The sequence below is a fragment of the Anopheles funestus genome, chromosome X, assembly GCF_943734845.2.
Source record: "Anopheles funestus chromosome X, idAnoFuneDA-416_04, whole genome shotgun sequence".
In the NCBI taxonomy this organism is placed as follows: domain Eukaryota; kingdom Metazoa; phylum Arthropoda; class Insecta; order Diptera; family Culicidae; genus Anopheles; species Anopheles funestus.
The window spans coordinates 5,530,792-5,557,196 of NC_064597.1; the positions used below are offsets into that span (position 1 = coordinate 5,530,792).

The 26,405-nt window shown below is 42.5% G+C and overlaps 2 protein-coding genes across 3 annotated transcripts in view; one reads left to right on the plus strand and one right to left on the minus strand.

Moving 5' to 3' along the window:
* Nucleotides 1-26,405, minus strand: part of LOC125773304 (uncharacterized protein DDB_G0283357) — an 85,998-nt gene that overhangs the window by 33,262 nt on the left and 26,331 nt on the right. Inside the window, exon 2 of the mRNA XM_049444342.1 lies at nucleotides 19,352-19,918. Coding sequence (XP_049300299.1) covers nucleotides 19,352-19,918 — 567 coding nt within the window. The remainder of the gene's footprint in view (nucleotides 1-19,351; nucleotides 19,919-26,405) is intronic.
* LOC125773492 (uncharacterized) lies at nucleotides 15,548-17,674 on the plus strand. Of its 2 annotated transcripts, XM_049444381.1 has the most exons (3): nucleotides 15,548-15,883; nucleotides 16,606-16,702; nucleotides 16,781-17,674. In XM_049444381.1, exons 2-3 carry the CDS (start codon nucleotides 16,681-16,683, stop codon nucleotides 17,467-17,469), a joined length of 711 nt encoding a protein of 236 aa, XP_049300338.1. In that variant the 5' UTR covers nucleotides 15,548-15,883; nucleotides 16,606-16,680; the 3' UTR covers nucleotides 17,470-17,674. The 2 variants fall into 2 exon arrangements, with proteins under 2 accessions (XP_049300338.1, XP_049300327.1); XM_049444370.1 differs by having other exon boundaries at nucleotides 16,606-17,674.

Consider the following 26,405-nt stretch of genomic DNA (forward strand, 5'->3'; position numbering starts at 1 on the left):
CGCTTCCCTCATTATTAACGTCACCTATAAACATTGTGGCAGCATCGTGCAGCACCGAGAACAAGCCAAAAATTGCGCCCTAGAACCCTAACCTTACCCCGTCACTAAAGGCTTAGCAAATAGTCGCGTTTGCGAACGCGATTCAGAAAATTTTTGCGAAACTCTATATAAAAAAAGGGAAAAGTCGCTATTCGCGTATTTTCTGCGAAAAATCACTCTTCGAAGCGCGACTTGACGCCATCACAGTTTTCTGTAATGGCAGCCAGGATAGGAATAAGTTTCTGTTGAGTGAAACTCAAATAATGCTTTAAATCAAAAAAGAAAAAAAATAAAAAAGAAATTAAAAATATCTAAAAATTGGAAAATTACATAAGGCTCATTTTTGCACCAACTTTTGCCTATAACTCGATCTATATCCAACGGATCGCCAATCTTTAACCTGTGGTCGATAGATGGCATCAATGGCTACATTTTCTTCTTGGACGGCCATGCCCTCAGATGTCTGTGCCAGAAGTTATTCGAGGAACCAAGTTCCTTACCCTGTTTGATAAAATGTAAAATTTTTCTCATTTTTGCATCAACTTTTGCCTATAACTCGGTCGGTATCCAACGGATCGCCAATCTTTAACTTGTGGTCGATAGATGGCACCAATGGCTACATTTTCTTCTTGGACGGCCATACCGTCATATGTCTGTGCCAGAAGTTATTCAGGGAACCAAGTTCCTTACCCATTTTCTGAACAATTTAGCAATATTGAAAAATGTGATATATTTTAATGGGAATTTATTGCAATATGTTTCTTTTCACTCAAATAATGCTTTAAACTAAAAAAAGAATAAAAGATCGAAAAAAAAAATTCAATAAAATTTCAACTCGAAAATTTCATAAGGCTTACCCCTTACGATTTTTTTGAGAAATTTTGCAAAAAAAATTAAATTGTTTTATTTTAATGCCAATTGGTTGCAATGAGTTTCTGTTCACTCAAATAATGTTTTAAATAAAAAAAGAATACAAAATTATAACGAAATTTTATGAATTGATGTATTTTAATGCCAATTGGTTGAAATGAGTTTCTTTTCGCAAACGCGACATATGCTAAGCATGTAGAGACGGGGTTACATTCGATGTTGCTTCGATGTGTGAACGATGCGCAACTGTGTGGAAATCTGGTACGGTATTTTTGACACTGCACCCATCGCAACACATCCGCATACCATTGGGGGAGAATTGCGACGAGATGCTTAGCTCGACAGCGTAAGCATAAGGATTAAAGTCGGATGAAAAATATATGCCTTCCTTCCATGTTTCAACCCTCGACTGGCGTGGCTTGTCTTGTACTGCGTGCTTAAAGCTACGTTTAAATGTAAACTCGTATAATACATTGTTCCAGGTGTCTCTTTAATTGCAATTTCGACTACCGATGGGTGTAACTGACGTGGTGGTGCTGTACCCCCAAACCTTGCTGCCACCACCCCAAACCATCATCCGAACATTATTCTCCCTACAGCACGCTGTAAATGAAACATCAAAACCAAAGCTGTTGGCCCTTGAACCGAGAAAAAAAAGAACCCAACCGATCCAAAGCAGCCACAACACATTGCGTACTGGGTTGTGCTGTGTGCTGCAGTTTAAACTATCTGCAACGCCGGTACACGTAATCTTTCGGAAGCACATTTCACAACACCGGCAACCACCAACTTCCGCTGACTGTTAGACCATTTTAATGAAACCGGAAATTGAATCCAAAGGCTGGCCTGGTTTTGCGAACGACACCCCGTATCGTGACACATCCACTTGCCTCCATCTCCATCCATCTGGCTGGATGCTGGCAAAGGAACTCGAGTGGAAATATGCTAGTGAAAATGATGATTTATTTCAGGGTTGTCAAACTAGTTGGACTGCGGAAAAACCAACCTCGAACAAGAAAACTTTTCACCTTTCACTCAACAACGGCAACAAAATGAAATATTAATAAACGTTACATTATGGCTAAAGTCTTAAATAAGGCCCCCCCCCACCTGAATGACTATTTTTCGTACAGGGTGGTTCGCAATCGTAATTGTGACGGTTGCGTGTTTTTTTATTATGTTTCGAGGCACAGACACCTGAGGGCATGGCCGTCCAAGAAGAAAATGTAGCCATTGGTGCCATCTATCGACCACAGTTAAAGATTGGCGATTCGTTGGATATCGACCGAGTTATAGGCATAACTTGGTGCAAAAATGAGCCTTACTATATTCTATTTTTTTTTAATTTTTTGATTTTTTCACTATTTTTCACTCTTTTTTTTATTTTAAGCATTATTTGAGTGAAAAGAAACTCATTGCAACCAATTGGCGTTAAAAAAAATCAATTTAAATTTTTTTGCAAAATTTCTCAAAAAAATCGTAAGGGGTAAGCCTTATGAAATTTTCGAGTTGAAAATTTAAAAAAAATTTTTTTTCGATTTTTTATTATTTATCTTATCAAAAGCATTATTTAAGCGAAAAGAAACATATTGCAACAAATTCCCATTAAAATATATCAAATTTTTCAATTTTGCTAAATTGCTCAAAAATGAGGAAAATTTTACATCTTATCAAACAGGGTAAGGAACTTGGTTCCTCGAATAACTTCTGGCACAGACATCTGAGGGCATAGTCGTCCAAGAAGAAAATGTAGCCATTGGTGCCATCTATCGACCACAGGTTAAAGATTGGCGATCTGTTGGATACCGACCGAGTTATAGGCAAAACTTGGTGCAAAAATGAGGAAAATTATACATTTTCTCAAACAGGGTAAGGAACTTGGTTCCTCGAATAACTTCTGGCACAGACATCTGAGGGCATGGCCGTCCAAGAAGAAAATGTAGCCATTGGTGCCATCTATCGACCACAAGTTAAAGATTGGCGATCTGTAGGATACCGACCGAGTTATAGGCATAACTTGGTGCAAAAATGACCTTTACTATATTTTATTTTTTTTAAATTTTTTGATTTTTTTGTTATTTTTCACTTATTTTTTTATTTCAATCATTATTTGAGTGAAAAGAAACTCATTGCAACCAATTGGCATTAAAAAAAATCAATTTCAATTTTTTTGCAAAATTTCTCAAAAAATTCGTAAGGGGTAAGCCTTATGAAATTTTCGAGTTGAAATTTAAAAAAAATTTTTTTTTCGATTTTTTATTATTTATCTTATTTAAAGCATTATTTGAGTGAAAAGAAACATATTGCAACAAATTCCCATTAAAATATATCACATTTATAAATTTTGCTAAATTACTCAAAAGTGAGGAAAATTTTTCATTTTCTCAAACAGGCTATGGAACTTGGTTCCTCGACTAGTAAATCACTTTTCACTATACGAAATTCCCCTTACTATGTATTTGTATTTATAGCCTCCGAACCACCCTGCACGAAAAATCGACACGTAGATGAGTGACCGTGAGAGGGGGGATCCTTTTTTAGACTTTAGCCAAAAAATCAAATTCAGGCCACATTGCATAGTCTCCGAACCATCCTGTACAAAAAATTGACACGCCGATGAGTGACCGTGAGGGGGGGGGGGGGGGGGGGGTCTTGTTTCAAACTTTAGCCAAAAATAAATATAAATTTTATACAAAATAATATTCTCTTTATCGCGTTTGACATCCCTGATCCGGTTCGATTCACAATCAACACTGTTTGGATGCTACTTTTCCAACCACAGCCAGTTTACTAACACTGCAGCAATATGTTTCGCCGAATCTTCACTCACGTAGCATAAAACCTTCCGAGCTTGGTGCAGCTTACATTCATAAAAAAAAGAAAACATAAACCAACGGAAGTACATTAACGTTTCGTGAACCACTCTCGATGCTTTCGATAATTCCTTGCTGTGCCACGTTGTCGACAACGCTATACTTTCCTCTTCAGCTTTCAGCAAGATTTTCAACAACTTTACCAACCGTCGACAAAGGGAAAGGAAATACGCAAACACTGAAAGGGACCAACGTCAGCCCCCGAAACGACGTGATCACGTTATTGATACACAGCATCAAGAGCGGGGTGTAGAATTTAATTCCAACCACCTCTAGTGAAAATGTTTCCCCCCCCCCCCCCCCTTGCAGACGTGCAGAGGAGCGCTCACCTGCTCATCGTCCTGCTTCAAACGATGGCGCAGTAACATTGCAATTTGCAAATGTGTCAGTTTAGCGGCTTGATTCGTGGTCGAGCAATAAATGTTCCCAGCCCCGTACGAGAGACGATGGCGTACTTCCTCGAGTGGAGTATGTATGCGGGCTGATACGTTGATGACATGTTTATCGGCTTCATCGTGCTATAACTCGACCTGCGGTGCGGTTTTTGAATATTTTCGATAAGATTGTGAGAGTTGCTCTTCTGCTCCTCCGACCGGTGAAGCTTTTTGCCGAGGTTCGTGGATGATGCCGGTTAGGTGTTTCCCCACACTTATGCGGTATCGCACTGTGGGATGATGTGCGAAATATGTAACCAACGGCCAGTGACAATTATTGAAAGTAATTGCAAAATACGAAAATACTTTTCATGGTACTTTTTAGTTGAAGTAAACAAAATTTGAATGATAAAATTACATTGAAAACTTCGAATAAATTATTTATAACATAAAATTAAACGTTTAGACGAGAAAGTTTCTCTGTTCGCATAATCCGATCACTATGCCCCAGGTTTCCCCAACACAAGATCCTATCTGCCCATGGGCGTCTGAAGGAAGGATCAAACCCCCCGAACAGAGGATAACTGTGGGAGACCGAAAAAAAATCGCATAGAAAATACCCTTCATCGCAGCAAACCCATGAAAACCCTCGGGTGTCACAACGATCCCTTTTTGTTGAAGACGTGCAGTGAATATAGATGCTCTACTCCACCGGTATCCATGTCCTTCGACGTTATTTTTGTGTTTAGCCGTGTAATCTTCCCGCACACCATGAATGAATGGGGGGTTCGCACAAATGTATGTAGATGGAGGGAGCAGCACAATTTATACCGACCACGTAGCATAAATGTGTGGGTGGGAAAAAATATTGTCACGTGTGAAAAGTATTATGGGACAAATCTATTCGCCAGCATGCCACATGCGTCTCCCCAAAATTTACCCCTTTTCTCCTTCGTTCGTGTCTACTTGCGACTCCTATCGCTATTTCACCGTGAAACACATTGTTGTGAGGCGTAACTGGTTTGTTTATACGGTTATTTATTTATTTTTTCCCTCCCCACCCCAAGTATCAGGTATTATTTACTCTCTCAAACGATATTGATGCGGGAAATTATGCTTTTTTTATGGTGACATTATTGAGCGGAATGCGTGGGCGACAATTTAACGAGGCCAGCATCCGTATTTAACCATCATTAGGTTGATTAGTGTCATTCCAAGTATCGACCAAATTTTTTTTTATGTTCAATAGAAATTGGAGTGATAAAAATTGATTTCCTCTCGAACGACTTACAATATCTTGGAAGGGTGCTTTAAAAACAGTCGCAATACTACTTACGTCGTTTTAATACTGTGTGCTTTAGGCTAGGCAATTTATTGATTGTTTTAGTTGCTTGTCATTGGTCATTGGTGATCGTAAAACAAAATGCAATTATGTCTTATTGCATGTTGGACGATACGAGAAGTATTATGCAGTATGGAGTGCTTTAGCATAAAAGAAAGGAAAACATAATAAACCAGACAAATCAATCGACAATTTGTCGCGAAACTAGGAAAATATTGGACCACACTAAGCACTGTATCGTACCTTCGTACCAAATCCGTCTTGAAGAAACCGGAAAAGTAATTCGTCAGCTGAAGAATAAGGCAACAGGTACCGACGGAATAGTAGCCTTTCTTCAAGAATGGAGAATGCTGCACTGGAACATGATTTTTGGGATATTACTGAGGTCTTGTGCTTGGAGTAGTGATGTCATCTGCCCTATATACAAGAAGGAAGATGAGCTAAAGTACGGCAATTAAAGGCGTATTACGGTGTTGAATATCACCTACAAGATATTCTCCCCAACACTGCAAGATCGACTTGTCCCAGATAGTTGGCAACTATCAGAGAGCTGGCAAACACGAGAGAGCTCTTGAGAAATACGGATCAGATCTTCACCATGCGGCAGATCTTGGAGCGTCCAGACATTCGGAAGCGACAGCGAGAGGATACTATGATACGATGGCAGCTAGTGATGGGTAAATATTCAATTTTCCCGAGGTAATTCTTCAATTTTTCGGAGTAATCCGACTCCGACACATTCCGGAGTATACTCCAGAGTAACTCCGGAATTATTAACGATCGAAGGGTTATTCCGTAGTTAACATTGGATGCAACACCGGAGTTAACTCCGGAGTATTCCGGTACCAACGCCAGAGTAATTACTACGGAGTTATTATTCCGAAGTTACTCCGGAGTTAAATCCGGATTTAACCGGAGTAATTACTTCGGAGTATACTCCGGTCTTTATACGTTGGAGTCAGAGTGAATTCATGAATCCACTCCGAAGTTCCCACCACTACTGGCAGCAGCAGTGGACAACCTGTGAAGAACAGCAAAATTCGCCTGGTCTGAGGACGAGGAGCTTGATCCCGGACATCATGTCTTGGGATAATCGTAAGTTCGGAGAAATTGATTTGTTTCTTGCTCTTTGCAGGGCTGCCATCGGAACCGCCACACAGGACGACGACAATGGAAGCAGTAGTAGCAGAAGGAAGGCACGAATCAGCAGCAGCAGCCGAAACAACACGGAAGGACGAAGCAGAAAAAAACCTTGGAAGGAGTACCTGCATGGAGTACTCCAAACATCAAAGCATCGGAAGGATTTGGATCAGATCGAGGAGTGGTTTAGCTAGTGTTGCATAGGCTGCTTGGACTGCTTCAAGGGTCACGATGGCTTCCACATTACCCATCTCAAAAGGTGCGAATAGGCTATCTTATCTACTCTTCAATCTGGCGTTAGAGAGCGCCGTCCACGACTCAGAGGAGGCAACTTCGGGGACTATCTTCTATAAGTCAATCCAGATTCTGGCATTCTCTGATGACACAGACATCATTGGTTTACGGCTATTCTATGTGTTGGACGCTTTCCAAAGGAACGAGCAGGAGGCAGAGTACCTCGGGTTGGAGATTAAAGAGGCAACAACACAGGGACGCAGGGACGCAGGGATGACGTACAGAGAGATGAGGTCACTTTTGAAGTTCAAATCTCAACAAAGCTTCACCTATCCTAGGTCGCAGGTCAGTACCGACAACAACATTGATGTTGAGATACGCGCTAGAATGCTGACTACCAACCAATCACCATAGTCTGAGGAAACTTATCCAAAAACACCTGATAATAATCCTTTTACACATTAACTTTGTCGAAAACTGTCGAAAACCTTTTAGTCGCGTTTGAGAGGAAAATGATTAGAAAGACTTTTAGCTCCTTATGTGCATCTCCGTATATACACAACGGTAAGCGTTAGCTCACCGAGAAAAAAAACATCCTAATTCAATTTACATCAAGTCCCAATCGCATCGAATAGCTATCGAATCCTAATTACATCCGATCGGAATCGAATCAAGAAATTGAATCTTGAATTTCAATTTACTGAGTTTCGATTCCATCGTTACAATATGTAAATTTAGAAGATATTTAATGCTATTTTATTGTACGTAATACTTTAGCGCTCGAGTGAATCAGAAATATAAAACCTTTTTTTTCTTTAAAGGAGACACCGATTGAATGGTAGTATTATTAATAAAACTGATCAAACACTCCCAGTTAAACAAATGCCGGCAAAGTAGCAAATAGAGGAGAATTGCATCGTACCCAGCACGCTATTTCTAGCAAAGAGCTGCTTTTCACCGAATCCTTCCGCCTGGAGCGGTTTGTGGTTTCCGGTTGGCAATCCACTCACTACATCCAACTAACCGTCTCCGGCTAGATGCGTCCAATTTTCCAATGTGTCTCACGGGTGGTCCGGCAATGCGTTCTGTGGTGCGATTTGTCGGGTTGAAGCTTTTAATGGATTTCGCTGACGATGCCACATTTAGGTATGGACTATTAGATATGCGTTCCCGGCCAATGCGATCCGTTGTTTCATGGTGAGTGCTTCATAATTCTTGGAACACTATTGGTACTTTTTCTATTTTGCAACGAGCACTTAACACCTGCGGATTAAAAGTGCGTTAGTGTGCCTGCCTGGGGGGGGGGGGGGGTTAAATAGTTATGTGTTTGCCATGGAAATGTAAAAGCATTCGCCAATTGCTTTGCCGAAAACGTGTACAGAGTGCGACCAATGAGTGTTCTACCAAGAATGTCATATAACCTTGGCTTCAAGAAAAAAAAACTCACACAAACGGTGCATGATTTTCCGATTTTGTCACCATTTTATTGCATTACATTGGCAAAAATGGCATAATGTCGGCAGAGAAGGATGACAGCCGTAAAATGATTTTTATGAAATATTCCACCTCTGACCCTTGGCGGGGGTCGTGTTTATGGGTGACACGACTTCTGTAACTTTAGACGTGGTAGCGATAAAAATTGATACCTTACAGGTCAGATTTCCTATCAGTCATGTATCAGCCTGTACCCTTGCGGGTGAGATATATGAGGTTTTGGAATGGAAAGAAAAGAAAAAAAAAACGCCTGACATTCCTATCCTATCTGCCATCCTATCCTGATCCAATGTCACAACCATATATCCAATGTACGTAAGCGTAGCTTTCGTTGCAAACTAGAGCTGGGGAGCTCTCTTTTTTTGTTGCTGTTGTGTATTTCATGTTGATATTACTTTCTTTCCAGCATCCTTACCGCGAGTGAAAGATATAACTTTCGCACGTCATCTTCAAAACATTTCCATTTCCATGGGGTTTGCTCGATGACTGCGGGCAAGCGGGTAAAAGATGAAGGTGAAGAACCGGGGGGAGGGGGGGGGGCGGGGACCTGGCCTGGGAGTTATTTATCAACCGTCGAGGTAATCATTCCACACGGCCTCGTTCAAGCGCACACGGGTAAAATCGGTTCGTAAGCATTGTCCCCGTCTACATTGCTTTTTGCCAGCATGCAAGAGATGCGGTGTTCCGTCGAGGTTGGGCGGAAAATTTAAGCTGTCTCATCCCAGGCTGCCACCACAGTACACCTCCAGTACGAATTCTAGGAGATGTGTCCAATCAGTTACCGTCAACCGGATCGGAGCTAACCGATTCCAAGGAAGAACCCTCCCCAACTCTCTCTCTCTCTGTCTCTGTGTATCTGTGTGCGTGTGTACATGTCTCTATCTATCCTACCGTCACTGGTGCCCTTGTAACGCCGTGCATAGTACGCCTGGGCTTAATCAATCTTAATTATCCGGTAAACTGAAAGTTTAATGGAATTAAGTTGGATTTGCACAACGGCTTGTGGGTGGGTGGTTCATCACACGAGTAGTAGGCACAGAACGGGGAAGCGCTCAGGATTCTCTGCCGTGTACACACCGACAGGTGGCTTATGTACGTATGTGTGTGTGTGGGGGGTAAGTGAGCATCGTACCCGGCTTATAATTAGCTCCCACCAGACGGGACACGTACACGGGGATGCTAAATTCTGCAGAAAATGGGCATAAACGCTTATAACGGAGCAACGTGTGTGTGTAGTAGCGGTGTGAGGCATACCCGCCGACAACTCGAGTGTCATCTGGTGAACCTCGACCTTCGCTAGTCGGTTGACAGGAGAAATAATCACTATATTACACCATTGTAGGTGACTTGCTTTGCTTAAGGCAGTGTTCCCCTGAATGACCCAGTCAGATGACAGGATACTCGGTGACTAGGACATTGAGGTTTGGTGGTTTTGGGTTTCCGCGATGTTTTCGCAAAAAAGAGCAATAGAGCCGTAGACGTGAGGTAAGGTACGCAGCTTAAATCAATATCTCATAGATAAAACACTACAGGATATCTCGTTAATTTTATCATTGTGATCTACAGGTCTTCACCATGGGTCTGATGTGTTCGTACATATTTTATCAAACGTTCCAAGCATGACCATGTACTGACGTATACCGCATATGGACTAGCGATGGGTAAACTCGAGAAAAAAACGGAATCGCTTCCGAATGACTCCATAAATTTTGGAAGGTAAGGTAGGTGCAATACTCCGAGAATTCGGAGCCGTCCGGAGCCGTCCGGAGCAGCCCGGAGCCGTTCGGAGCCGTCCGGAACCATCCGGAGCCGCTAGTCGGCAGCTGGAGCCGTCGGAGTCATCGGAACCTTCCGGAACCGTCCGGAGTCGTCGGAGCCGCCCGAATCCGTTTGGAGCCGCTAGTCGGCAGCCGGAGCCGTCGGAGTCGTCGCAGCCGTCCGGAGTCGTCGGAGCCACCGGACCCATAAGGACTCCGTTTCTCCGACTCCGATTCCGGCTAGGTTAAAACCACGATTCCGTCTGGAGCCGTTCGGAGCAGCTAGTCGGCAGTCGGAGCCATCGGAGCCGTCGGAGTCCTTGGAGCCGCCGGAGCCGTCCGGAGCCGCTAGTCGGCAGCCGGAGCCGTTCGGAGCCGCTAGTCGGCAGTCGGAGCCATCGGAGCCGTCGGAGTCCTTGGAGCCGTCCGTAGCCGTCGGAGCCGTCCGGAACCGTCCGGAGCCGCTAGTCGGCAACCGGAACCGTCGGAGTCGTCAGAGCCGTCTGTGGTTTTAACCTAGCCGGAATCGGAGTTACTATGCTCGAAAGCGGTTCGGAGCCGTGGTTGCGATTCCGAGAACCCATCACTAATATGGACATGGATCTAGTCCATATGTCCATGCATGTCCAACATGTCCGTGAGGTGGAATTTTACCGGCCATTTCTCATCTTGATGCACATTCCAACTCGTCTGAGGACCTTTGAGAAAGGTTCTTCAACATTAATATCGTGCTGTGTGCGTGTGTTCCTTGTCGCCTCGAAGGCTAAGGGGTTATCATCACCAGCTGAAGGAGGGGAAGGAGGGAGGACCGACAATAAGCAATTCGTCGAAAATACAAATTTTGTTAAAGCAATCCACCATACCTCTCTTTCCCTTCCCCTCCCATTTTCCTGGATACCCCATTTTCTACCTGGATAAATATCCAGCACCATATCGCACCGCATCACGCACGCACCGAACTATGAACGTATAGCTTGTGAAAATTGATCTTCATCTTTCTATATCCCCGTACGTAACCCCATGTGACCTGTCCAATTGTGCGTATACGTGTGTGTGTCTGGGGGGGGGGGGGGGTGTCATCGTTTTCCGCGCTTTCCATCTCATTCCACATGCCACGCCAAACTCTTACCGGTCTTCGGAAGCGAACAAATTTTCCGTTTCGTTTGAACCCCATTTTACGCTTAGACTCACAAGACACACACACACACACTTCTCTTCACAAGTTTGCTTTTTCCCCCAGGTGCGATGGTAGGAGCAAACGGAAATCTTCGTGAAATTGATTGACTTGATTTGATTTGCGTCCGATCCTCGTACCCGTACCGTATGATATATTCCACCGTCCCTAAGTTTTGCCCGATTGCCTGACACGGTAGTTTGTTAGTCGACACCGTTACAAATCGGGGAAACCTTCCATCCTGCTTTCGGTTGATTTTCGGCGATTGAATAAGAAGCAGCGTAAGAGGAAGAATAAGAACAGGACGGGAAAAGGGGGAAAAGAAAGAAAAAAACAAACAAAAGATCCTTAACATTGAACTAATACGGTTTTTTGTTTGAAACAAACTTCCGACAACATTCTTTATTGGCGCGTGAAAATGTTGGGGTTTTGAGGTGTTATCATGAGGTTTCAAAAAACAAAGCGCTAACTAATGCGGTTAGCCTTATCTTCATATCCTTTTTTTTAGGATAAGAAGCTTTCACAGGGTCAAACCTATCCGACAAGCCCCATATTGTAATACTGTTATGTCCCAAGGTGTATCCAACACATGTCGAAATGTTTCCGAGAAGCATTATAAACTAATCAATGAGATTAACGTTAGCAGCAGGATGTTAATAACCAGCGTACTCGAATGTTTGCCCGACGCGTGTCGCCGAAACCGGCCCAGGGAAATAAACTCGCCAAATGGACACCGAATCTAATTATCGGCCCGATCCTCTGTGCCGTTTCGCGATCGTCGGGAAAAAGCTGGCTTGTGGATACTCTCCAAAGGTTTGTATAAGTGGATTTGCGCCGGTGTGCCGCTACACTACAACTTAGCACCCGAAATGTGATGCTCCGATAGTCTATTAATCCTGTGCAGCTCTCCAGCATCTCGGACAAGGGTTACCACATTGGGGGGGGGGGGGCGATTTTTTTTTGTTTTGTTTTCTGCAGACTGTGCATATTTTAACAGCAATTAAGTACACTCCGTGTGAGTGATGTTGGTCCGTGTTTTGCGTCACTCTTGCTTTCCACACCCGAATCTAATCCGATTACGGCGAACACACACCGGATGAAGATTCGCAACCCAGAACAATATGGCTTGGGGGAGAGACAATATGGTTTGGGCTGGGTTGATACGTTACGGTATGAAAATCAGAGCACAGATTTCCGGCAATTAGTGAATGTAACTTGATATGGGATGTGATGGATGGAGTATTCGCAAACAGCTGGTACGTTCCTTGATTAAGGCTGGAGTAATGCCTGTTTTTGTGATGAAGTATTTTGCAGCAAGTGGTAATTTACATGATGGATAAATGGTTACGAAGCTATCGCTTCTTCGATCGATGCAAGGTTTAACACAATAGAACACATTTACTGATAAATCACAAAACATAAACAAACGTGCCAACTCTACCAGTTTGCAACCACCGACAGGACGGAGTCACTGATGCCGTTGATGCAGTTTCTAATCTTCACATTACGTAGAAACATTTTCTACGATCTAACCTTTCGTTATCGCGGCTCCATACCATCTATTCTGGTTGTATTCACACGTCTGCAATTTAATTCTTCCGGCAAGCGCGTGTTGAAGTTGACACTCGTGGAATGACAACATCGAAGAAAAATGCTGTACGAAAAAAAGGTTCCTCTCTGTAACGCTCAGCATAACGTTATCTTCTGAAAACAGATACGGAACATCTTCACAGTCTGTGGCGTATCTAACGGTAGACGGAATATCCGGATGCCTACGGTTTCCAACGTTCTACGGTGGCCTCGAGTGAGAAAAGTATGTCTCAGAGTATCGTGCAGACTAAGATGAATTAGATATCGCACGCTTACCTAAGCGCTACAAAACTTGTGTACAATAAAATTGCCCTCCTTGTGGTTTGGAGCTTCTACGATGCCTTCTAGTTGCGATAAACTGTTCACATGAAGCATTTACAAAAAATGTGGATGCAATTACAATAATATCCGAAGAAAATAACAGCATTACGAGGCCTCCAAATATAATTATACATGGATATAATATCTCTTCTTCTTTTGTGGATTTCGAGACTTTTTTAGTACTTCGTACGGAGCGACCAGTCCAGATGGGATTTGATTCCCCCTCGTTTCGTGTAAGACCAGCGCCACTCATGCACAACTGGGCGCGTCCAGTAAAGTTAGCCTTGAAACAATTCTAACAATTACAAGGAGGTTTACTTTTGCAACAGATGCAACAAGGCTCATTTGGAGGTCTCAGTAACAAGCTTGAGGTTCCCTGGAATTAGGGGTAGAACATTTCACTGAATTCCCGACCGACGAGGCGCGTGGCGTACGCCCACTCCGCCCATAGGTTTATCCTCCACTGCTCACAACCAGCGCTTAACCATCGTGTACAAACCAATTCATTCCTAGAACTTGATTAACAGTTTCCATTCATTTGCTAACAGCTCAAAGGAAACTTAAAACGATCAGATCTATTACATACAATACTGAAATACTGTATGACAAAGATGACTAATGTTCCATTATAACCAAAGTCACTGATGGTCAATGACTAAGCTGCCACGAGAAGCCTGGAGCCCGAAGGTGCATAAAATCACAACTGCTTTTCCGTCCCATTTCCCGCGTAGTTCCATTTCCACATTCACGGTGGGGGTGTTCTTCGAATTGTAAGTCTGCAACTGCTAATAGTGGACACTTGGGCATGCAGACCACCGATTAGTGCCGTATGCAATACGGCTCCCTCTCCCTCTCCCTCTCCCTCTCCCTCTCCCTCTCCCTCTCCCTCTCCCTCTCCCTCTCCCTCTCCCTCTCCCTCTCCCTCTCCCTCTCCCTCTCCCTCTCCCTCTCCCTCTCCCTCTCCCTCTCCCTCTCCCTCTCCCTCTCCCTCTCCCTCTCCCTCTCCCTCTCCCTCTCCCTCTCCCTCTCCCTCTCCCTCTCCCTCTCCCTCTCCCTCTCCCTCTCCCTCTCCCTCTCCCTCTCCCTCTCCCTCTCCCTCTCCCTCTCCCTCTCCCTCTCCCTCTCCCTCTCCCTCTCCCTCTCCCTCTCCCTCTCCCTCTCCCTCTCCCTCTCCCTCTCCCTCTCCCTCTCCCTCTCCCTCTCCCTCTCCCTCTCCCTCTTCCTGCTTTACTTCTTCTAACTCTCTTACTCTTTCTCACTCTCTTTCTCATTCTCACTCTCCCTATCCTACTTCTTCTAACTCTCCTACTCGTTCTTCCTCTCTTTCTCATTCTCACGCATCCTGTCCTACTTCTTCTTCATCTCCTACTCCTTTTCTCTCTTCCTCTCTTTCTCACTCTCTCTCCTTCTCTTGCTATAGAGGGACGGTCCAGATGGGATTTGATACCCTTTCCTGTCGTATGGAATTTTCTATTTGAGCGAACGAATTGGGGGGTCTCTAATATTTTCTACTTCAACAAAAAAATGTTTACACTTGCATGACGCATACATGTAATCCTGCCATCAGCACAAAAAGGCTTGCGCAAGCCAGTTTGCTGGTATTTACAGCTTAATCCCATTTGCGCAAACTCGGCTGAGTGCCGGCCGGTATGCAAAACTAGCTTCAACTCAAGAGCGGATAAGCCTGTCTGAGAAAGTGGGATTGGCATGTACGACGTTCCCTGCGCGAATTTGCCTGCGCGAACCGGACCTTAATGGCCGGTCTAAATGGTTGAAGGAATAGTGAAATATTTACTAAAAGATTAACTTCCTTTCCAAAGCTTTTGATACAAAAATAATCAACGATCAAGATAACGATTTGCGCCACAGGATCTAACTCCAAGAACTTGCATCGTCTGCATCGTACCACTCTGACTGCTCCATATGGCACTCTCTGTCTTTCCAATACGCAAATCGCTGATTTGCAAACAAGAGAGACAGCGAGAGCGAAAGAAACAGCAGTAAAAAAATGAAGTGAGAAAGCGACAGAGAAAGAGAAAGAGAATAAAAACATTCACAAAACACGTGTGTTTATCAACCATATATTAATTGCCAAATTATTTGAAAATACCTCACCCGTAAGTACAATGCTATATTTGGGGGGGTTTTCTTTTTTGCTAAATTAAAGACCCGAAGAAATCAACCCGATATTGAACACAATCAGAAAAGGATAGCGAAAAGTGTGTGTGCGTAAAGAGCGCATCCGATTATCTGCATGTATCTCACTCGCTCACCGGGAACGACGCGGAAAAGTATATGCGCGCCATACTTAATGCAGCGGATACGTTTTTTTGTTCATTCGTTTCCGAGAAAGCGGTGCAGACATTGGAGCCACTGGTATTAGAAGCGTCCCGTAAACAATACCTACACACAGTGTGACACACGTGTCCCTTCAGTCTGACTTTGCCGCGCTGTTTGTGTGTGTGAGAGTGTGTGTTTTGTCTAGTGGTGCGAATATGTGCCTGCGTTCAGTTGTATCCAAGTAAGCGGGGCGATTGATTTAGTGCGTGAGCTGTCTGCACATTCCGGGCTATTCGATCAGACAGCTTTGCCGTGGAACAACGTGTTTTGCCTCGCATCCTGATTGCCTTCGTCGTATTTCAGCATTTCAAGACGAATTATTCCCACCCGATAAGGTAAGATATCGTGATAATAGGTGACAATAGGTGACAATAGGTGAACAAAAGGTGATGTGAAGGAAACAATACTAGCAGGAAAATCGCCCGAAAAAAGGTGGAAAAAAGGTGGAAAAAAGGTGGAAGATGTCAACAAACAGAACAAGTGTTTGGTTTTGTCAGTGCGTGTGTGGGTGTCTTTTTTTTAAATGGTGGTCAAAACCCCTTTTTATTCCCTTTGAATGGGGTACCACCTTTGACCCTTTTGGGTTCTTTCCGCGCTACCGTAACGCGGAAGTGTCAAAATGGAGGAAGCGTCACGGTGATGCCGGATCATCCGTAGAGCAAAATGGAAATGCAAACTTTGCACTGTTTGTGAAGGAAGACGCGATATTGGACGCGAAATAGGACCAGTGAAATTTTGATCATCAAACAGCAAACATATTCCGGCCATCAGCGTGTCTCATACGTCTCCAGTTCGTTGTGCGTTGAGTGCAGGAAATTACTTTAATGACAGGCTGAAGCTATTTGTATAGTTTCGGTAGAAAATTAGCAACAAAATGAAACACCGTCAATGACAGATGATGCTGTGCTACCGTCAGTGGGAGTTATCCCCAGTTCTATCCCCAGCTTGTGGAACAATAAGCTTAACTTGCCGATATGTGCAATATGTGAACATTTAGTTTAACATTCCTTTTCTATATATCTTTTATTTTATCTTTTACACACCGACGCTCCAATAGTCGCTACTCGCACGAGCATCTTTATCAAGACCCCGGCAGAGATTGAATTTCTCGTTCGTCAGGCTTCCGTTATCGATGGCAGACATGGAAAACTACGGTATGATGAGTGTGATCATGTATCTGCGCTGGAAATAGTGTGGTTGATGAATGACTTTATTTCATTTTTTTTCAGCAGAAGAACTCATGAAAGATGCAATGGATGTGATCTCGTTTGAGGAAGAATGGAATCGATTTCTGGAAACGGTGTTCGCAGCGATACATCCCGACCAATTGCAAGATTTTGAAAATATTGATCTCGATTTGATTGACGAGCGCGATCTTTTCAACTATGTATGCCAACTGCCAACGATGGCTGATTTTGAAGAAATTGTAGCATTTGATGCAGAAGCGGAAGCCGAAGAAGCTATGGTGGAAGGTACAGATGAAGCAACAGTCCCCTTAGACGAAGGGGTAACTTTGGAACCGAACGGTAGCATTAAGCTTACGGCTGATGAAGAAGTAAACATCGGTGCTAGTACTTCATCAGCATCAAGTACGGTGAGCCGTGGTACAGACGATCAACAAATGGAAGCGAAGCATGAGCGCGTCCTCATTCCACCATTCTGCAAAGCTTTGGAAATGCACGACTATCTGGCGTTCAGCTGCGAAATGGATAAGTTGGACTTGAACGATAAAAAGAACAATTTGGACAATGTCAATGTAAGTATGCAAACCAACAACATTCCACGCATGCGTAAATCGAAGATAGCGAAGGGAAACAACCAAGAGTTAAGAAGAAGCAAGCGAATACAGTTGAAAGTTATGAAGGAAAATCGCAAAAAATTAGCCAGAAAAGCGAAACGTTACATCGTTTACCCGAAATAGGACCACCGTACGAATGACAATTATGACAAAGAGCCGGAGAAAGGAGGCTTGAAACTCAGAACGAAACAAGCGAAACATTTAAATTCCAAGTGCATTGTGCAAGACAGCATTGTTTTGCATACAAGTGAAACATTTCGTCCCCATCAACAAGCATAAACATTGAAGGCGCCCGGCAACGGTGAGTGCAAAAGTCTGCAAAATGGAAGATTTACGGCTCTCATGAGATTCTTGCAAATTGCAATTGCAAGATTTGAGTGCTTTGCAAAATTTTACAAAAAAAATACACCGTTGTCAGGCGCCTTGAGACATTTTAAAACAAATTGATACTAAATTTTTTAACTAAATTATTTAAATAATATTTACATTTTTAATATTTTTATTTTTGATAATGAAATATGGCCTTACTAGAAAATGATCACGAAGAATTTTTTATGCAAAGACTGTTGTAAATGAACAAAAAAAAAAGATGATCGTGTTTTAGATCAATTTAATCAGTAAATTATATAGAAAAATTAATAGACCATTTTTACAAACAAAGTTTGTAAATGTTATTCAGATCAGAGGTAAGCGATTAGATAGCGGCAGTAAGAAAAAATGTACCCAGATGAAAGCGATTTTTTAGAATATTGTTTCTGTAGTCACAACGATGTCATAAAGTTTGGCTTTGTTTTCTGTCGAATGTTGCCTCGAATCTTTATTATTTTTATTCTTGACGAACGGAATGTATGTGAAGGAATATATTGTTAAAATATTTTACAAAAAAATTTCTTAGTTTGACATCCCTGACTACCGAAACTTTATTCTTGTAAACGCATATATTGAAGTTGATTATTTTTAAGAAGCACAAAACAAGTTGTCAGAAGACAGTTTTTTTCATTTTTAATTATTATTTTATTCGTTTCAGGGTATTGTACAATTATAGTAATATACAGCAAGACGATAGTAATACGTAATCAACTGTATTCGAAAAAATAATAATATTATAAATATGTAACGACAATAGACGTTAAACTTGAGCTCAGCGTTGGGGCAACTTAATAGGAATATGTTTAAAAAAATTGTAGAAGAGATGAAATGATGTGTACGAGAGTAAGACAATCAACTCTAGCAAGAAACTGTACAAAAAACATAGATCAGCGATGGACCGTTTGGTGCCAAGTTTATTCGAAAGTTCCTTAACTCCCAGTTGTGGGCTGTACAAATAAAAACGCCATTTCCTGTTACCTCGCGGTTGTATCAATTTTGGCTAGCTTCCGTTCCCGTTCCCACCCTATGCAGACTTACAGGCTTCAATTCTATTAACAGCCAGAGATCATGGTTTCAACTTTTACGAAACAGCACCGGGATGGGGTAGAGTTGATTTATGTGAAAATTACTGTACCCCAACCCTGTTTCCTTCCTGTTAGGTGACTGAAAGCTTGGAGAAAATGTGGGCGAAATCCAAAATTCCACAATTCCTTTGAGCTGCTTTGACAAAATGGTGGTGACGAGTGGTGGCTTCTGTTTCGTCACCGGGTCAATATTTGCAATGAGGCTGTTTTGTATTTTTTAACCCATCTTGATGGTGTTAATGATGGTGTTAATGATGGTGAACAAAAAAAACACAATTTTTGTTTGAGATGTTTTGCCTCAGCAAATGAAAGGATTTTTTTCCTGGAGAAGTTATGAAATTGATTTCACCAAGAAAGACCAGATGGATAGTATGTAACTATCTAAGCAGAGTGAATATTATTTTCAAACGATCAAAAACCTCCAAAATCTCTCAAAAAATATTCAATTTCTAATATTGCATTATGTGCCATCTCAACCGGATAGATAGCGGGGCAGGAAATTACGTGACTGCCAAGCGCGATAAAGGATACGTACGTGTCACATTACTTACCATAATCATCGTCGTCCGACAGTGCAATCGCGTGCAGCCTGGCGAGGGCCTGCTCTTCCAGCCGCTGCTCCTTAATCTTGCCGTCCAGTTCGAGTTCCGAGTCGGTTTCGTTATAGTTGGAATGATTCCGGTTCACGTCCTCATCGTCGTCCGTGTCGTCGAACGTTCCGTCACCGGTGGCCATGTTGCCGGTCGACATGCACGGCCCGTTCGGCGTTGGTTGTGGACCGACTGGTTCAAGCCAATCGTTACCGTTCGTTTGATTGTTGCTTTCGTGATTGTTGTTGATCATGTTGCTGTTGTGATTGTTGTTGTTGTTGTTGATGTAACCGTACCCGTTGCAGCATGATGGTCCGTTGCCGTTGATGTGCTCGTCGCAGCCATAACCGGTGGATGGCTCTGGTCCCGCCGTATTATTGCCCGCGAAGTCTATCAGCTTGCCACTGTAGCCCTGGGCAGATGAAGCTGTCGTCACATCGTACCGCGAGCGCTGGACCGATTGAGCGTCATCGGATTCGCCGCTCAGTCGTCCGTAGGCTTTGCGTGGCGGACGAGGGTTACTCCTTTCTACGGATGAATACGGAATAGGAACAAAATGAAAGTTAGTTCGCTTATTTTAAACAATGAAATAATTCAGTCTGACACTCAGTAGACAAGAGATCAAAACCAAAAAAACTAACGTAAGTCTCATTACTTTTCGGACCCCTCAGTATTCTCGTCGTCTAATATTAAGCACGTTGAAATTGTATTGTTTGGTTCGAAACCGGACTCGTTGGTTCGCTTGTTGGGTTATAAAGACTAGAAAGAGATATTGGATGCAACTCTGAAGTTGAGCTCGGATTTTCTACGACCGATTTGGAGGGAATTCCCAATAACTCAGGGAATCAGGACTTCAGGAGGCAAGGACTTGACTATCCAGGTACCTTTGTAAAATAAATATAATAAGCCACAAATGGTCTCCTTGACTTTAGATGTCGTTAAGTCAAGCAGAGAGAGAGAGAGAGAGAGAGAGAAAGAGAGAGAACGAAAGAGATCTCATCCCTTGTGCGGTTTATTGAGGATTGATCCAGCAGTAATTTCTGCATCTTGTTGTTTTTTTTTCTGTTGATTCGTGGATTAGTTGCCCTTCAAAAAATAAAACCCTATACAGTGAACCCCATTTCTAGTCACACACAAAAAAAAACACTACGGTTAGCACTAATTGAAGGTGACATCGTCAAGTTGCGGTATATATGTACGAAATTTCCAATAAGAAATGAGAAAATGTAAACATAACGAAACGTAAACAATGGAACACAATTTACTTTAACCACCAGCTCAGGTCAGGTTTTCAACGTATGATTTAATTTCTTTTGAGATACACGAATCTTTAATCTCTTTCTCCTTTAGTAGAACGTGTGCATGAGGAGTTCGTTCGAGTGGGTAACGAGTAGTGAAGTACACGGCAATTGCGCGGGGGGTGATCGATAACGCAGACGGCGTGTTAGGTGTTTTGGTTTGTATCTGGCGTTCGATGAATGGAAATTAGGGGATGATGTTTGTCAGGCTAGTAAGTCTGGAGAAGAAATGCACAGAAAGAGTTTATTATTTACACGATATTATCACGTCAGCAATAGCACTAAAGGAGGTTGGATGGGTAGCAGTCGCGTATCGCCAATGTTTACACATATTCAGAATGAATCTAGTCTCAAATATGGAATTCGGTTCGCGACAATTGCACGAAAGGAATTTAAAGACATTTGTATAAAAGTTATTTTATTTTTAAGATTTTTTTCACTCTTTTTTTTATTTGAAAATATACTTAAGTGAAAAGAAACTCATTGCAACCAATTGGGATTAAAATAAAACAATTTTATTTTTTTTGCAAAATTTCCCAAAAAAATCGTAAGGGGTAAGCCTTATGAAATTTTCGAGTGAAAATTTTTTTGAATTTTTTTTCTGATTTTATATTCTTTTTTTTAATGTAAAGCATAATTTGAGAGAAAAGAAACTTATTGCAACAAATTCCCATTAAAATATATCACATTTTTCAATTTTGCTAAATTGCTCAAAAATGAGGAAAATTTACATTTTCTCAAACAGGGTAAGGAACTTGGTTCCTCGAATAACTTCTGGCACAGACATCTGAGGGCATGGCCGTCCAAGAAGAAAATGTAGCCATTGGTGCCATCTATCGACCACAGGTTAAAGATTGGCGATCCGTTGGATACCGACCGAGTTATAGGCAAAAGTTGGTGCAAAAATGAGAAAAATTTTACATTTTCTCAAACAGGGTAAGGAACTTGGTTCCTCGAATAACTTCTGGCACAGACATCTGAGGGCATGGCCGTCCAAGAAGAAAATGTAGCCATTGATGCCATCTATCGACCACAGGTTAAAGATTGGCGATCCGTTGGATACCGACCGAGTTATAGGCAAAATTTGGTGCAAAAATGACCCTTATTAAGTTTTCATTTTTTTGAATTTTTTGATTTTTTCATTATTTTTCACTCTTTTTTTTATTTCAATCATTATTTGAGTGAAAAGAAACTCATTGCAACCAATTGGGATTAAAATAAAACAATTTTATTTTTTTTGCAAAATTTCTCAAAAAAAACGTAAGGGGTAAGCCTTATGAAATTTTCGAGTTGAAATTTTTTTGAATTTTTTTTTTCGATTTTTTATTCTTTTTTTAATTTAAAGCATTATTTGAGTAAAAAGAATCTTGTTGCAACAAATTTGCATTAAAATAAATCATTTTTTTATTTTTTTTTTTTTTGGTTTTTTATGACTCCGAAATGAGTCGTTAAACGAGCTGACTTCGAATAGCGACTCATTCACTCTGAGTTGGCTCACTAAAAGGAGTTGTTATTCTCACCTCCACAAGAGAGGGACTAATGCTGAGCCTTAAAGGTATGCAATCAAAATCCACTCCTTCAGATTATGTGACCGGGATGAGATTAGAGAGCCGAGTTAGGAGTTATTAGTCTAAGTGTTAGCAAGTAAGGATAATTGTAAGAATTTAGAAATATCAATCAGACTTTTCTCATCACTAACCTAATAATATCACAAATAACTAATAATTTCAAATAAGGAACATACTTTCAAACCCCAGATACAATACACAAAATTGATTCAATATGTTGCTCTTAACCGTGAATTAATATAATAAAACTATGCATGTATTGTACAGTAAAAGTAAAAGGTACGAGAGACACGGACTCTCCTACGACAAGCTAGTGGAAGGAGTTACTTTGTGAAAAGATCCATCAATCACTATTTAATCTCGTGCCTGAGTGTGTTGATTTTGTTGAATTGTGTTCTCCATCCGGTGAGGGGGGCGTTATGCTCCCGTTCATTGATTGAGACAGTCCCGGTAACGATACAATTAATTTTAGCATACAAATCCTGAAGATCCTGCTGCGTCCGATTCGGTATACAAATTCTACGACAACCCTCTTCGGGACCGAAATTGTGCGGAAAGGGGTTTTATAGTTGGATGCTTTATCAATGATTTCTCATCACACTCGTCAGATATCAATAACACTTCACATTGTTGCCGGTTTGCCCGATTGGTTTGTGGGGCCGGCTTCACTCGTACTGCAAACAACTTTTCATTGTTGGCCGCTAACTCTTGCTGGACGTTTTATTTGATGAACTCCTCTCTATTGACAGGTCTATCTAGTCCACCGTCCACATCCTAAGTGTGTCTGAGTACATCAAAAATCTTCATCATAGGCAATCTCATTTACCGATTGGGGTCTCGAATCTACTCTACTGTCCTGTCGGATGGTAGTTTCGATCCTGGCCACACATGAAGCATCCATGAAGGCATCGCCCCAGTAGCATGTGCTATGTCAATCAAAATCTAATTACAACTACTTCCATCTGCCCTTGTGTCTCGCTACCATTTACACACTGCTCAACGTCATTCTTGCTCCAAAAAAAAAAAAAAACCCGCACCGTATCGAACCAGGTTTCTGTGGAGTCGTAACTGCAATGGAATGTGTGTATTTTTCTTTTTCATTTCTTCTCCCTTTTCTAGCCCACATCGCAGCGATTGCCAAAAAGTGGGTCGTTTACTCTAGCTTTTCTACAAAGTTGTTAGCATGGAAGGATCTGGGAGAAACAAAAAGGAAAAACCCGACCAAACGGCAATTCTTTTTTCCAACGCCACGTTGGAAATGGGAATTCACTCTAGGGAATGAAACGTTCCAAACTTTACCCTAAAAGAGAGAGAGAGGGAGAGAAGACAAAAAACGCCAGTAAGCGTGAAAGCGTAGCGATCAAGTCTGAAAGGCAAAAGCCCGAAGAATGTCAACGTTTGCCAGCTTGAAAATGGTGGAGAATAATAAAAAAAAGAACCATCCAAACACACACACACACGGGCAGACATTTTGGACACGTTGAGCGTGTCCACACAAAGGAAAACACAGCATCTTTGGTGTGGTAGGATCGGATATCGGGTACCACGGGGGGGCACCTCCTGGTGATTATCTTTTGTGCCTTTACCGGGGTTTTTTACTGCCCGCTCTGATAAGCCGGCAGCCGGGCCCGGTTGTGTGGCAGCGAACGTTGACTTTACGGCGACGTATCCCGACTCTTACTTGATTGCTGTTTGGACGTGCGACGTACGTTCCTGCCTGGTGTTATACGTATTCCCGCAGGATTCACCTTTACGAATGTCTTGCAAAACACAGCCATATAGATACACACACACACACAAATACTACCCGTAACGACTTGAGCACGAAAAAGTGCTTCGCGCGAGTACACTCCAACAGTTAGTGACCATTCGTCACCCACGGAATCGCTGATGGTGAAGAGTGTTGCCAGGGAGGGAGGGTTTAAATTAAGCCGGGAGAATTCTGGCATGCCTTCACTTGCTTCCACACTTTGGTTGATTGATTAGGTACACCATCAATGCAAGTGGATCACGCTTACGTTACAAGCTGTGAAGAGAAACAGCTCTTTCGTTGAATTTGGTTAAAGAGCTTACATTAGATATTAAAATATAAATAATAAAAAAATTGGAGGAGTACAAAAAAATTCCCTACCTGGAGGTCAAGCAACTTCGACAAGAGGTAGGAAAAAAAGGTAAAATGCGGATCTTTAACTACGGGAATTTTTAATGTCTAGCTAGACATTAAAGAAAGGAAGAAAAAAAACCTAACCCACTATGTTCGTTTGAACTTTGTCATAGAATTCTCGCTACCGGTAAGAAGGTTTCGCTTTCTGCACTTACTGTGAACCCCCGTACACCTTTACTTCACCCATTCCGCCCTCCTCCCCCCCCCCCCCCTTTTCAAACCGGTAAGCATTATTTTCTGTAAGCGCCAAGCAAAGAACATCAAAGGACGGTTTCAGACAGGGCGTACCATCACGGTGCCACGAGCCATGCAAATATCTTCTTGAAAAAGCAAAAAACCTCCAGCCCGCCGATAGGTAAGCAAAGCGAATTAACTGGCAGGCAAATACAGTTACAGTTCTGCGTAAATAAATTTTGGATATTTGATAAAAAGGCGCTTCCGCAAAGCACGGCACATCGTTTGGATGGGACGGTTTTCTTTTCGATGCGGTTCATACATAAAAAAAGACTCCCACCTTTTCCCCCTCCGTTATACCTTCTTCTCACGGTGGACCGAACACCGAGGGAAAAGGAAATCGAAAATAAACAAACGAAACAGTGCAACGGGTGGGTGACCGTCTCCCTCTCACAACCATTTGTCCGAGCATGTTCAGCCGTAGCAAGGGCTAAAGGTTTCGAACGGGCGGGTGGCATTAATTTTCAACTTTCAAAGAACAATTGCAAACCAAATACTAACACTACAAAACATATTTGCGCAGAGAATGAAGCGAAAATAAAATAAAAAAAAAAACAACAACAAAACCAAGAAAGTAAACGGTGGCTTTTTATTGACGGGAACGGTTTGATACAGCCGGTCGAAAGTAATTCCACGAACACGGTTAGGATTTACTTGAAGGGGCATCTTCCCGAGGGGCATTCGAGATAAGGTCAAGTGGTTGCTTTGTTTTGTATTTATTTAGTTTTTTTTTGTTTGGAAAATGCTGTCTCGTTAGCTTCATTTTCCCTCTAGAATGTGGCCCGACGGTGAAACGATGCCTACCGGAAGATTGGTAGCGATTGTAAGGAATTTACGAATTATCTGCATGTCAAAGTATTGGTTAAGGAAAAACAATGGAAAACTCGAATGATTTTTCACCAAAAAAAAATAAATAAAATAACTCGATTTTATGATGCGTTGTTATATTTCCGATGGAGGCGCCCAGTGTTTGATGATTTGTTTATGTAAGCATTACCATAACGTAACGCAACCGTAACACAGTGAGATGTTCGGGATAATTCTGACAGTTACATTTTTGTTTATAACTCGTGATTGGGTGGGCCTAGGAAAACAAGCAATATGTCATTCGACAGCTAAAAGTGTACGGAACAAGCAGCGAAAACATCCCGTGACAAAAAAATGCCGAAAAAGAGTAATTTGTGGAAGCGGATCACCTGCATCATGATGATCCGCGCCGGACGCGACAACCGCGACATCATGCAGTGTGTGCAGTGTTCGCTGAACACGGTGAAGGCGATCCGGAGTGAGCTGGGAGAAAACAGCGACGACGACGAAGCGGTGGCAGCACGAAAACCACATTCTCGGCGGCGGGATTGCGTGCGGACCGACGCTTTCCTGGCTGACCTCCAGGCGCGCGTGATGGAAAATCCGGGGATCGGAATTCGGCCGTTGGCACGTGAGATGGGGGTGGCACCATCCACGATGAAAATGGCCCTGAATGACGACCTCCGGTACTTCTCTTACAAGCGCCGAAGAGGTCAGTTGTTGACAGAGAAGGGTCGCGAGCGTCGGTTGGGGAACGCCAAGAAGCTGCTGAACTTGCTAAAGCATCCCGTGGAGCCTGACACGCTGTGGTTTTTCTCTGATGAGAAAAACTTCTGCCAGGACCAGAAGGTTAACACCCAGAACAACCGGTGGCTGGCTTACTGCCCGGCGGACGTGCCACGGGTGCCGCAAACCAAGTTCCCCCAGACGGTGATGGTGTTTTC